Source organism: Apus apus, chromosome 22 (genome assembly GCF_020740795.1).
Source record: "Apus apus isolate bApuApu2 chromosome 22, bApuApu2.pri.cur, whole genome shotgun sequence".
Taxonomy (NCBI): Eukaryota; Metazoa; Chordata; class Aves; order Apodiformes; family Apodidae; genus Apus; species Apus apus.
The window spans coordinates 1,395,821-1,410,701 of NC_067303.1; the positions used below are offsets into that span (position 1 = coordinate 1,395,821).

A 14,881-nucleotide genomic window follows, 5' to 3' on the forward strand; every position below is an offset into this window, starting at 1 on the left:
TTTATGCAACTCATTCCTGAGCATCTCAGCTGGTTTGAAAGGTTCATTGCATCTCCTAGGGCTCGTTAACTGGTTAATTCTTTGCCAGTAAGAGGAAGCAGAAGTTTTATGGGTTTCATTCTGAAGGACATTTTGATTCATCTTGAAAAAGGCACATTTCCTTTCCTATCATCTTGGTTTTATTTTTTCCTTTTTAATCTTTTGTAATGTTCCCTCTCTGAGTTTTCAGCTTGCCTTCTTTTATTTTTTATTTATTTTTAATTTTCCTAGCATGTTACTGGAACCAGAACTATTTGTTCAGCCTGGGGAAGGAGGCCTCCCACCAAGCTCCCCTCCAGCAGCACCATTTCCACAATATTCCAGCAACAAGGTGCTTTGCTGCACGATCCAGGCCTTTGGCTGCTGTGCAGCTGCTTAGCTGAATTCCACACACAGCAAACCAAGGTGGGAAGCTAAACCTGCAGCCCAGCAGGAACAAGGGAAATGCAATCCTCTTCTGAGCACCACTCTGAACCACCAGAAGAAAACAACATGGCTATCAGGTACCTGCAACCATTCTTCCAGATATCTACCCCTCCACTTCACAGTAAAAGTGACACAGAGGGTGCAAACCAGCTTGGGACAGGGAGGTTCAGGGTCTCCTCCTGTTTTTTCTGTCCTGCCACCAGCAAGCCCCCTGTGTACACCATTTTATAAGCATGCAGACACCCCCCCATACACACATTCAGAAAGAATGTCCAACTTCAAAAGATTCTCTTCTAAGGACTTTGCTCTGACTCCTAAACCCATGTCCTCACACTTGAATCTGCACAAGTAGGAGAGAAGCACCAGAGCAACCAAGCAGCAAACTCCCTGCAAGATGCTCTCGTCCACATTTCCAAGAATGACCCACATTAACATGATTTATGCTGTTGATGAGTAAAGTCCAAGCCCATAATCACAAGCTGCACTATTTCCTGGTATCACGCAATGTTTTTATTTGAAGTGTGACTTTTGCACTTGGGAAAGTGCAATAATGGAAAGAGGGGCCATAAACTGGTTCCAGGAGCCACCACCAGCAGAGCCCCTGTGGAATTGGCCTCTGGCACTGGACTCTGCTTTTCCAGGCTGGACTTTTCTTTTATGGCAGCTCACCCAGCAACTGTGTCAAAACAAAGTGCAAAGTTCAAGCCTGAGAAACATAAATCCCACAGAGTTGCATCAGGCTGGGCAGGTAGATAACCACGTTTCTCAAGTTCTGGGAGATCAGCAAGGTTCTGGACAGTGTGGGTCTGTCCACATGGGCATTTTTGTGCTTGAGGGCTGCAAGTGGCACCTGACTGCACCTGATCAAGGATGGGCCTTGGGGTGGGACATCCATCTCCCAGGCTGCGCCCACTAATTTTCTGGGGTTGGCTTTTTGTTTCACTATTAAATATCCACAAATGGAATAAAGATACTCCTAATACATCCATAATTGAACCCTGTGCTTGTGTTCTCTGTTTGGATCAATTACACTTCCTACAGTGAGCTGACCAGGGAAAAAGTATCCATGTTGTTAGGAGTGGAGTGAGGGCTCAGGGCACAAGCAGCTCCTGTATGGATTGCAACATTTTTTTCCTCATGTTTGTTCCCCCTACAGCTGTAGTGTTTCAAAATGCAAATTAATTTTCAACTCCCTGCTGTCCTCTGGGTCACTCAGGCATGAACAATTTCTCTTCTCACAGCTGCAGGCAGGGTAGAAAAGAAGGGGAGAGAGAAACTGTCTCTTTTCTTAACTGCAAAAGTTGTATTGCCTGCTCAGCCCTCCCTTTCTCCAAGTACTTCCCCCAAACAAATACTTCTCCACGGGGACCCCATGTTCCTCTTTGTCATGCTAACCCCATCCCCAATCATCTGGAGTTCCAGCAATTCAGAGGGCAGCTGGTGAAGCAATAACAGTGCCTGTTATGTTTGGAAATTTGCCCAAAATAGCTCAAAACTATTGGACTTTAAATGTATCAACTTGTGTTCAGCGAGTTTGTGTAGCAGAGAAAGCATCTGCAGGAAGGAATTCTCTGCTCCTCTGTCATTTGGGTCAACTCTTGCACTCTTGTCCAGGATGCAGGACCAATCTTTTACATTACAGGGGTTTGGGTGTGCAGAGGCAGAGACTGCCAGGTCAGGAGAAACATTTAGGAACCTAAGCCATGCAGGTTTTGCACCATTTACAGAAATGCTTCAGTGGATTTGGCACCATTTGGTTTCCAAGCCTGCTGACATGGTTAGATTGGTCACAGCATTCACAGATTCAGTGTCATTCTAGTGGGAAAAGACCTTCAAGATCATCGACTCCAACCACTACCCTAACTCTGCCATGTCCACCACTAAACCCTGTCCCCTGGCAACACATCTGTCTTTTTAGATGTCTCCAGGGATGGTGGCTCAACCACCTCCTTGGACAGCCTGGATCACCAAGTCCAACTCCTGCCCCAGAACAGGACAACCCCAAAGTTCACACCATGTCCCTGAGGGTGTTGTCCAGGTGTTTCTTTCTCAGTGCCATTCCTGCTTCCCTGGGGAGCCTCTTCCAGTGCTCCACCACCCTCTGGGTGAAAAATCTCTTCCTAGTGTCCAACCTGAACCTCCCCTTGCACATCTTTCCTCAACCTAGAGACTCTAAGAACAGTTAACGTGAAAATCTCTTTTTGGTTATAAAAGCAACAACACCCGAGTGAAAGCATTTGAGGAGCTTAAGGCAGCCAACTGGACAGCAGAACTTACTGTCTGCTCCAGCCAGACCAGGTCCCTACAAGCATTAGCACATTGTGCAGTGACCATGGCTTCGTGAGAGCCAGCTGAGGTACAGAGGCTCTGGAGAAGCTGAGCTACCCCCACACAAAATAAAGATAGGGGACACGTCCAGGTAAGTTTACTTATTTCCTACAGACATTCACAAGGCTGCTCTGGATCCAGCAGGCCAACCTGTGCTAACACTTGAATAAATACTGTTTAATGTTTATATCATGCTCTTAATCTTCCCAATTACTTCACAAGTATGAGAAACCTACCCTTGTGGCATCTTGGGGGCAGATACGGACTGGTAGTTTGATTTTACAAGCCTGGAGATGGAAGGAGAGATAGCAAGTGAGTGCCCTGAGGCCATGAAAGGTGTGTGAGAGATGGGGTTTGAGTTAAGAGTCCCAGCTCACTGGGAGAACCTACCTACAGTTTAGGTCAGTGATTACCCAAGTCCTTTGGAGATGGATCTTGATAAAGAAATTACTAAAGATTGTGGCATAATGAAAGGAAACTGGTTTTGGCATGTCTGAGGCTGACAGGTTTCTTGTCAACCTCCTGTAAAAAGGGCCAGCTAAAGAAATAACAGGCAACAGGATGGATGGGAGGGTCTGGCTGATACCACCTGAGGACTCGAAGGGCTCCCACATCCCAACAGCCCCACTGAGTTACTGCCCCAGAATATGACTTCACAGCCATTTTTGCCCCATTTACACTGTCTGTGTGCAGAGCTGCCTGAGAGTAAAGAAGATTTATCCTATTTTAGGGGGCTTGCCCAAGTTACACAATAAAGGTCTTAGCACAAAAGAGAATTGCAAACAAATCCTTCAAAACTCAGGTTTATGTCCTAATCATAAACTCCTTTAAAAACAGAGAGAGAAGTAAAAGCAGGATGCTGGATCTGACCCTACTTCATTTGAATCTGGCGAGTTCACATTCAAACTCATCTGCTTGGATGCTCTGAAAATACCTATTAAAAGCACAAAAACACCCTGAGGGTTTATTCAGGGAACAAATGCATCAGGCTCATGCACAGCCACCATTCTTCTCGGCCCCCTGCCCTGACCGTGGCCAATTCCAGTGTCTGATCCCAGAGTCCTGGCTGACACACAGGACCTACCTTTCCCACGCAGCATTTCACTAAAACTTTGTGTAGGAACAAGAAGTTATTGCTCCAACAAAGCTATTGATGTGGCTGCCAGCATTCAAGTCATAACAATTCCAAGAATATTTGAGGAACTACACACTGGGGTTGCTGTGACACCACGTCACCATTTGCTATTTGAACTGCCCAGGTAAATCTTGATGATCTGTTTCTTCTGGAAGTTCTGAACATGCTAAAAAGTCTGAAAGGAAAATGCTGAAGCAAAGCAATTCCCTCTCCAGGACTTCACGAGCAGGGATTTCAGCTGGGCCTTCAAAATGTAAACTGAAAGTTCTTGGCTTTCAGGGGCTGCCTTGTGTTTACCATTAAAATAGTATTTAAAGAAAGGAAGGAGAAAAAGCAACAACTTTGTAAATATTTATAACTTTCTACTTTTCAGCAAAGTTTGCTTTACTTCTTGTTTGCCATGTTCAATTTCATTCTCAGAGAGAATGTGGGAACTGGTTAAGTTTACCCTCTAGAAGTTAAAACATCAGGAAAAACTAAATTTAATAACTATGCAAGACTCAGCTGTCCTGAATTCCAAGTCAAGGCTTCCTTCGCAGATGGCAGAGATCCAAAGCCATTACTGTAATGAAAATTATTAGCTAGTAAAAGGGACTCTTTGCATTAATACTAGGAACCAAAGGGATGACATATAGATTATCCAATTTAGGCTTCAGCTAAGGGGAACCAGATTTTTACAGACCCATGCCAAGTTGCTGCTCGAGATCCATTCCTTGTGTTTCTCTGCCCTGGTTACAGTCTTCTTCTACCCAAATCTTCACTAAGTCAGCATCCAAGGCAGCAGCATCACTCAGCTGCAGGCAGGGATGACACCTTGGGCCCTGAGCAAGCTCTGGTGTCACCAGAAATGCCAAGACACCATTAAGAAGCTTATCTGAAGGGCATAACATCCAGCACATGAAAATAAAACCATGTGCTGCAGTTGTTGATAGCACCCAGTGGGCAACAGGATCAAGATCTTCTATCTGCTACAGTGTGATCTTGCATGCAGCTTTCTAAAGTCTCAGCTTGCATTTCATTTTTTCTTCAGTCCTACTCAACTTTGTCAAAATCATTGCCAATAAATCTGAGAAACTGGGAAGAACAGGAAGGACAGAGAGCAAGACCAGCAAATGCTGGTTTTCGTAGGCATTTATTTTCTCAGCAAGAAAAGCAATTCCTCTTCCTCTTGGTTACAGGCCACTGGTATTTTCTAGTCCTTCAAAAACGATGTGTAGGTCCTTCCATGTGGGAAAACGAGTGCCATTCCTGAGCCCATCGCTTCCAATCATGGAAGCTGATGATGTACCAATGCAACAAGTGCATAAGGAAGTACAAAAAATACCATCTGCTTTTAGCCTACAAAACCCTCTGCTAACAGAGCTGACTGCACTGTATGGATTCCCTCATGACAGAAACACCTGGTACCACCACGCTGGGGTATGCCGGGGTCAGCCTGTGCTCCACTGACAGCCAGGAGACATGATCACCTTCCCCAAGCACCAGGAACATCTTCAGCATGGAAAACTGCCTCAAAATATTCTGAGGCACACAGGAGGACATGGTAGAGATGCTGCAGTGCAGCATGTAACCAGTTCCCACACCCAACACACACATCCTCTACAAGCTCCATTCTTTCTGCTCCATTCTTTCTTTTGGTTTCCTTTGAAAGGAAAAAAAAATAGGGGGAAAACATCTCTCTACCTACAAAAGGAACGAAGCCTCTTCAGAAGCCAGGAATTAGACTGGATTTGCTGCATCTCGCAGCTCCACATGAGCTACAGCAGGTGCCAACAGCACCAAACCAACTGGGAGCATCTCTCAGGGTGGTGAAGAAGCACGTACTCCCCACTGAGCTTGGTCTGCTTCCAGAGGAGGCTTGGCTGGCAGGGAAGTATTCAAAACCCAGGAGCCAACCAATGAATAATGCACTAAAATTCAATGGAGACAGGCCTCTTAAGGCAGGTGATTAATGTTGAATGGAGAGGTATTGTGCAAACCAACATACTTGAAGGGAGCATCACCACAACCTTTGCTAGATTTAGACCCAGCAGAGAAGTCAAGAATCCCTCACATCAAAACCGGTTTTGCTCCTGCAGGTACCAGCCCGTAACTCGGTGCTGACACGTGGCAGAGAAGAGGAACAGAAAGGACAGAGTGCTGTTACTCTCACTGGAAACCACACACCTCTACAGTGACCAGGGGCACTGTAACACCACATCCCCCTTTTCAAAAGCAAAACACAAAGGTTTTGAAAAACAGTCCCTGTGATTTGCCCATGATTCAGATCTTCATCTAAGAAACCAGGCAATGATGCCTCCTTCCCCTCACTGCTGTCTTGTCTACCAGGGCCTTTGGGAAAGGACTGCTCCACACCATGTGGGGTGTAACTCCTACCACAGAAGGGCCCCATTGTTGTTTGCAGAGCTCAAGGTGTCTGCACACGACAAAGAGGACTTAAAAATAAAGCAACCAAACCAGGACACTGCCTGCCTACAGCTGCCAGCCCAACAATCCCTGCAATCCCCAGCATGAATCACCACACACACAGAAACATTTTAAGGTGCAGTGCTCACCCCCACAGCTGTTATTGTTAGCATTTGTTACAAATACACATCAATTAAAAAAATGACAAACTGCATCTTCATCAGCAACGAGAAGGCAGGAGCAACCCCAGCCTTGTTCCACTCACCCCATCTTACCCAGACACCCTCCCCCGAGGAGAAACTCCACAAACAGATCTATTATACCCTGAAGTTGAGCAGATGCGAGTTCTGACACGCCAGCATGAGGAGCCTTTTGGCAGACAGAGAGAGAGAGCACCCTGCCTCAACTCAAAACTCAGGCAAAAACTCAGGCAAACCCAGACAAACAGGGACAAACACTGCGCGCTGCACGCAGAGCGTGCGGAGCTCTGCAGGGCAGTACCACCCAGCCCTTGCTCCCTAGCAGTAAGACAGGTCACATTCCTGCCTCTTTTTCCTCCTGTACATCTCATGCCCATTTACTCTCCGTTTGCAGCAGGCACAGTGGATGCAGAATGAGAGGGATGAGTCGCTGAGCCTACAGAAAGACAACAGTGCAGAAGGTAAAATATTCCTGCTGGGTTTGTACATTCTGGCTGGAGGCAAACTCTCCTCTAGCTGAGCAATCTCAGCCAGCTGCCTCAACACACTGGTCAGTAATTAAATGTTAGACCTATGCCAGTCTGTGTCCTTCCTCATCCCTTATATTCTCTGTCTGCTCCTCTCTCACCATTTCCTACCTCAAAGATAATCAAAGTTTCAGATCTCATGACTGCAAAACTGGGACTGCTCATGTTGTTTCACAGTGAATTCTCAAGAATTTAGGCTTTGTCATCTGTCCAAAGCTGATAATTAATAAAATTTGTAACATAACCCCAATTTGGTTCAATGTTGCATTTCTGAGGAGCACATGATGCTTTGTCACTCGTTTCAAACTTTGTGGGCAGCGTCATTTTCTCCTTTGATCGTCCTAAATGTTTTTCTTGGATATTGGACAGCAACCCATCAAAACTGGCATCAACCTAAACAGATCCATGGATGTATTGGGTTCTTCTCTGCTTTCCTGAACTGAGATGTTTGATGGTGGTAATCCCAAAACGTTCCCAGTAGGTACCATGCACAGACTTCACTTACAGTACTCTGTGCTGCTATAAAAATACTCCTTTGTGTTCTGGAGAAGGAGCAGGACTGCATCTTTGCTCTAATTCGACTGCGGGTCTCCTGTGATACCCCAGTCCCCTCTCAGTGGATCAGCCCTGCAGGTGGCTCCAAGATTGATGAATTTTAAGCTACTGCATGCAGGAACCTTAAAGTGCCAGTGCTTGATTCACAGGAGCCCAGAAACGTCTCCACAAACCCAGTCCCAGGGATTACGTCACTTGGAATACAGGTCAGAGGAGCTGAATCACACAGAAAAGACCCAATCCTGCTGGGTGAAATGGAGACATGCCCCTGTTAGCAACAGCCAAATTGGATCTGCTTCACTCCAGGGAGTTAGGAAAGAGTTATTAAATCAAGGGTGAAAGCAACTGGTAACTTTGCAGAGGAAGAGGCCTCATTAGCACAGCTCAGGCTCAGTCCCCCAGTCGCACGTGATGGGAGGGGAGTGTCCAGACCAAGAAGTGAACTCCCAGAGACTGTCAAACTGGAGGCCCCAGTGGAGTTAGAACAGTTTAGTTCAGCTCAGGATGTGTCTTTTGTTGCTGAATAAAATGTGTGCCCCTTAAAGTCAGGGGAAGAAGTCCATGCAGAGGGTAGGGAAAAGCTTTAATTCTTGCTGACTTGTGCCTCAAATGGACAGGAGGAGGGCTGGGGAAGAGAGAATGCTCTTTCCCATTAATGAGCTCACTCTGCTGGCATGTCTTCTGCCCTCCAAGATAGCTCCCACAGCATGAGTATAAAACCAGCTCTGTAGCTACCCAGCAGTGTAAATTACCCACTCCTGATGCAGTTCTTACATGGGTTACTGTCTGTTTCTGTCTCCAATCCATCCAGTTTCTGGTCCTCTGATGCTTTTCAAGCCCTAGCAATAGAGATCTCTACTGGTTCCAATTAACAAGCCAACGAGCCTTGCCACAGTCCTGATTCCATAAAAACAAGCTCGTATTACTCACCAACTGGTAGTAAAACACTTCAAAAGTCAGGCAAGGGAGTGCACATTGCAGTCACCAAATGAATCAGCTGGAAAAAGTGCACAAAACAGCTCCCCACCCTTAACTATCCCTTTTCCAAAAGGGACTCACATGAGCAAGGAGGTTGAAGTGCCACTGCAAGCCAGTTTGACAGAGGAACTCCCACACGTCACCTCTCCCTCAGCCTGCAGGGAAGAGCTGGGAGCTGTCAGGTGAACAACTCTGGCATCAGGGTCTGCAACATGGACTGCACTGGGCAAGGAGCAAAATACCAACCAGATGCCCAAGCTGGCCCAGCCAGGCAGTGATGCTACCCCCATCAGTACCTTCCTGATGGCTTTAGCTCCTGGGGAAACTGGCTGCAGCCCCTGGCTGCTCCATGCTGCTCTGCCAAATAACCCTCAGCAGGGGCCACTCATGGCAATGACCCTGGCTAATGAATCACAGAATATTGGGGGTTGGAAGGGACCTCAGAAAACCATGGAGTCCAACCCCCCTGCCAGAGCAGGAACAAAAGAAAACAACTAAGGCAGATCACTCAGGAAGGCATCCAGATAGGTCTTGAAAGTCTCCAGAGGAGACTCCACAACCTCTCTGGGCTGCCTGTCCCAGGGAGAGAATTCAAGTCCTCTTTTTGCCACTTGGCGTTGCAGGCACCTCTCCAATTTCACAGCAGAGATTGGAGATGTCACAGTGAGAGGGCAGGAAAGAGCACATGGAATGGAAGTTCAGCTGAGGAAGAGTATTAACAATTGTGTAAATTTGTCTGGGAATGGATGGCTCTTCTCTGCTACCTCCCTGAGCTGGTGAAAATGACCAAGAAGACCTACAGAAAACTCTCCACAAAAATCTGAGAGAAAAGCTGTGACAAAGGTAACACCCAGTTAATTCCTCTAAGTTCTGTGAAATCAAGGGAAAAAGCAGATGAAGGATTTACACTGCAAACTGTACTAGAATCATACAAAGGCACTGAGTTAGAGACACTTGCTTCTTGTTAGCATCAGCCTCGATTTATCCTTCAGCCACCGAGTGTTGGGACACATCTCTCACTGGTACCAACCAGCCCTTTGCTAGATACAATCATCCTGAAATAAGATTCCCAGCAGAGGAAGAACTCAGTAATGGATTGTTTCTTACCATCATGGCCAGAATTGAGAAGATGCTCTCCCAGGTCACAGCCAAACACCCTTTCCTTCAGGATCCCCCGCTGTTTCAGTTTCTGTTTTGTTGGGCGCGACTTCATGAATGTACGAAGGAAGGTGATGAGCTTGCCGTGTTTTTTGGACACTGCACAACAAAATAAAAAGAGCACTTCATTTCAGATTTGGTTCAGTTAGGCAAGGCCAAGTGTAACACATTCTACAGAGCACATAAGAACTGTAGTAACATTAATATAAATTATTTATGGAAACAGATTGCCAAGGTCTGATACTAAACAGAGACTTGGCTCTTGTTCTAAGTCTTGGCCAGCCCAGCAACAAGAGAAGACAGCTGCAGTGGAAGAGTTTAAAACAAAGACACATTTATCTGCAAAGCAGCTCCAGGTGGGAGTGCACTAAAGGACTGTCACAGCACTGGCTGATGGGCAGCACCTGAGAGCTGCAACTTCCAGCTCTGGAAAAGCAAACGAGGCTGAACCAACAGAACCAGTTATCTCATGTACACAGACAAACACAGAGCATAATCTACAAGCAGAAATAAATGCTTTGTTACTGGCTCTACTTCTAGTAGTCTGAGGAGCCTCCAGAACAAATGAATGACTAATCACATCTGAACTTGGAAGCCATTTGCTCCAAGTGCTGCAGATGGCCCTTCCAGCACACCTGCCATTTCCATGGACCTGGGAGGTACAGTCCATGCCAGGGCAGTATCAACTCCACAAGTCTTCTCAAGCCTTTGGAAGATAAAAGCATCACTGTCTTAGGTTTATTTAATAGACAGGCAAGGCAGCTGGTTTGAAGAGATGCATCTATTCCCTCCAGAATAAATCTAAGAAGCCTACAAAGAGAGGAGAGCTCAGGAGCCATCCCTCCAAGCCTCCTGCTCCGTTTCTCTACGTGATGCAGACTGAGCTCTGTGCCATGCTGGTGCAATTGGTTTGCTCAAACCATCCTGTCCTGCTAAGGAGCAGAACCCAAAGTCAAATGAACTGCAGAGTAACACAGGACAAAAGAGGGTGACACAAACTCCCACAAAGGGAGGGGAAGCTGGGCCCAGGTTTGAATGGGAAGCAGAACAATCAACTTTTCTTCCTGAGGCCCACTCTGAAAGCAAAAGGGCTCAGGGCCTCCCCAACAAAAGTGCCATTGTAGACATGATTTAAAAGCAGTTTAACTTCAACAGAAGAGCCCTGTTGAAAAGAACAAATCACTAGGTAGAAAAGGCTGTGCTTTGTGAGGAAGCCTTTACAGCTGCAGGAAGTTGTAAAGGCTCCTGCAGCAACACCAGCAATCACTCCTCCCTGCTCCCATCTCAGATCCCAGAAACACAACTGCATCTCACCTGCAACAAACCCATAAGTACTATCATCACATTCCAGCACAGTAACACTATTTTGAACCACAAAGCAGAGCAAGGAAGATCCTGGTGACAAAGGTACATCTCTTGGGTGTCACTGCTGCTCCGTAACAGGCACAGCCTGGAATTCAGAGAGCAGCCTTGGGAGCTGGGACTCAGCAAAAGGGAGGTGGATGCAGCAGTGCTTGATGCAGCAGTCAGGGTATTCTTCAACCAGACAACATGAAAACCCTTGTCTCAAGAGCAAAGTTATACCACGCTGTGCTTTGTGATGTTTTAATCCCTTGAAACAGCTGAGTATTCTTCTCTCTGTTTTGATGCAGCGCCTCTATTTATAATAAACCTGATTCCAACAACCTTAACATATTCCTGTGTGAGTAGAGTTGTGCTTTGGCATAAAGTCCCTCTTCACAGCACGACACCATGCTGATCTGCAGCAACCAAATGCATCTGAACACATGAAATCCTAACATCTCCAACAAACTCCGCATCTGCACTCTCAACAAGCAAACCCGAACCGTTTAACAAAACACAGAAGCATTGAGCATGACAGACTGTGGCTATGGAGGCTTTAATTAAAGGAATGCTTTCAGTTTGATGAGGTTTTTTAAATTACAGACAATAAATTAACAGATTGTGCTGACACACCAAACAAAGTTAGGACAGATTTTGATTGTATCCATCATCACAGTAAAGTAACAGCTCATTTATCATCTCCTTTCAGCTCAGTTCAAGAATAAATGGAGACAAGAGTCTCATCCTGAGCACCCTGGGGCTCCTGTGATAGTGCTACTGGAGGTGATAGACTGGAGACAGACACTTTCACAGTCAGATAAACAAATAGAGCAATTACTAGTATCTGAGTATTAATTGGTATAATTTCACAGACTCCGTATACAGTTCTTCATGAAGTATCTTGCTTGGCTGAATGAAAAATGAATCCATCAGATAATGGATTTAAGATGGGGAAAATGCATCCAACTCCAATACTGTCTAAATTCTACTCCCGTGGGCGACCAGGTCAGCAAGTGAACCTTGGGTGTCCCCTCAGGCATGAAAACCATAAAAAGGTGCAATGGAGTAACATGATCCACTGATCCAGGAATGTGCTTTGCTGACACATGTTTACATCTCACACCAGAAAGGAGACCTGACTTCTAAAAATACAATAAATCTGTTCTGCCTTTAAGTCACTCCATACAGGTTAAAGTAATTGTCTTGTTTTCTGCATCATTAAGTCAACTCCTACCAACACCCACAGTGTCCCAGTGCAACAGCCCAAGCCCCTGCCAGGGCACTGCCCCAGCAGGTGAAGTCACCAGAAATTCACTTCTCAATGGCCTGTTGAAACATTAGCAGTTCTTTGGTTAAACACAGTTCCCTGTACAGCTCTTCTCTGAATCACTGCCCACCCTGGAGGAGACTTTCTCAGGCTAAACCCACTTCAGAGTTTTATACCTACACAGGAATGAGTCACTGATGGGAGTGAGGCTGCTCCTGGGTGGGGAAGAAGAGAGAACAGTGAGAAATTCCAAGCAGTCATCTCTCTGCTGACAGGTTGTAAAGAAGAACACAAAAGCAAGTAGGTGTTTGATAAGGGTAAGCTACCCTTCTGAGCTGGGAGCACTCAGGAGGCTGCCCGGTGTGCTGTCTGTCTGCCAACAGCAATAAAGGCTGGAATGCTCTCCATCCTGCTTCCAAGCCCTCTGGCACCATCCAACCAATGATGCATCCTAAGAGGGGTTTAAATTCTGATGCATTTTGGTTTAGATGAAGCCATTTGCTCATCCTGAAAACCCCACAATTAGTGAACAATGGAAGTTATGGAATCAAGTCACAGGGTCTAGGCCAGGAAAGAAAGAAATCTAAAATGGTTACAAACTAAGGAGATGTGAATTAACTGATTAGCCCTTTTCTACCTTTATTGTCCCACCAATAAAGTGGGGATATATGATAAAACCATTCACAGTTTGTCTCCATGTGAGGCTGACACCTGACATGGGAATAAAGTCAGACAATGCAGCAGCTTTAGTACCAGAAACTTTACATGGCTGCAACAGAGAAGGTGCTGAATTACCAACTGAAAGGCAAATAAAACTAAGCAAACCCCCTAAGATTGATCCATATGACTGACTCAGATTTAACTGCTATAAAACAAATTGTTTACCAAGAAATAAAAGCTTTCCTAGAAGGAGCAGGGGCTGATTTCCCTCAGAATGGCTGAGCAGCCTGATCAAGCACAAATTCTCCATCCAGCTCAGTGAGACTGGCTGAACAAAAAAACAACCCATCAAAACCCAAACCAAAAAGCCCACCTGAGGTTGGACTGCTTGTGAAGTTTTGTTGGCATGAAAGTGTCAATTAGGAGTGAGAAAAAATATCACACCTTGAGCTGACAGAACAACTCAGGCCAAAGCCTTCCCAGGGTGGGAAGAAAGAGGAATATTTGTGCCAGGCAGTTTATAGTGGTTTTGGGAAACTGCCATAGGCTGTACCTCCTGAGGAACATTCACCAATCAAACCATGCCATTGTTGCTACACCACCAAGCTTTTGTAGTAGAAAAGAGGCCTGAAATTCCCCTGACATTGATAAAAACTATTAAATAACAATTACTTCATTAAAAGCAGGGCTTGTTCACCCTAATGCTGCAGACTGAAAAGGCAGGCCAGGATATAGTTCATGCAGCTTGTTTGCTGCAGAAATGTGTCAGCCATCAAAGTGGTTTCGTGGCTCTTGTTCAGCACAATATGCTTTTCCTGGGATTTTTTTGGGAATCAGCTGGAAAGCTCACAGGGATCTCTTAGGATATGCTGAAGATTCCTGTGTCTTCTCTGACCTGCTGCCCTCCCAGGCCATGGTGGCCATCCTGCCATGTCCCTGCACCTTTTGGTGAGGTTGCACTGAGCTCAGTCACCTCAGCCACCCAGGTTAAAAATGATCTGAACTTGGTGCTCTTGGAGCAGGAGAGTGTGAGTGGTGGTGGCAGCCCAGGTGAGGGGGCAGGAAAGCACACCAAGCCAAGCAACCCTTCTCCCACTGAGCTCCCTGCCAAAGCCACCAGCACAGCTCTGCCCGGAATTCCCTGAGGCACCAGAGTGCCCATTTCTGATCCCACTCGTGCCCCTGTGGATTTGACAGGGATGCAGTTACTCCAGATTTACACCCATAAGACCAGAGCATGGCCCATCAATCCCATCTGTCTCAGCACCACGTCTGGGCCATAAAACTCTTCCCGAGACCACTTTAAAAATGTAATATTTAATCACCATTGCCCAAAGTCTTGGCAACAAAAGTAGGATGGAAAAGCTCACTGACCCCTTGGCTTTGAAATGTGGGGATCCGAGAGGAGAAGGCTTTTATTAAATGCAGCCTGAGTGTGTCCCCAGTATATTTTTGCATGCTTTTTTCTTCCCTTTTCAGTAAGAAAACCCCACGATGGAATGGCAAGAACAAAACCCAATGCAGGCAACACACTGAGACTCCTGCAGGCCTGGGCAGCATCTCCCACCTTACACACTTTGCCTCTTCCCAAAGGCCAGGGCAACCAAACAACAGAAAAGCAGATATTAGCATTTTTCCAGTCTTTTTTTGTGCACAAAACCAGGTGAGTGCTCACTCACAGACACCTGGGTGTACAGTGACCCAGCAGCATGTTTTGGATGTGGTCATGGCTGTTTCCTACAGGACATCCTCACAAATCCACTGCCTGTCCCCCTGCAACCCTCTGGCCAAGGGAAAGTAGATCCATGCTAAACAAATGAAGTGCACCTGCCTTATCTCCTGCAGCTATCACTAATAT

General features: G+C 46.1%; 1 protein-coding gene across 4 annotated transcripts in view; it reads right to left on the bottom strand.

The window, feature by feature from the left end:
- ARHGAP32 (Rho GTPase activating protein 32) overlaps nt 1-14,881 on the bottom strand; it is a 97,752-nt gene that overhangs the window by 25,745 nt on the left and 57,126 nt on the right. For all 4 annotated transcript variants that reach the window (XM_051638475.1, XM_051638471.1, XM_051638473.1 and 1 more), the window contains one exon: nt 9,702-9,851. In XM_051638475.1, the coding sequence (XP_051494435.1) occupies nt 9,702-9,851 (150 nt within the window). The remainder of the gene's footprint in view (nt 1-9,701; nt 9,852-14,881) is intronic.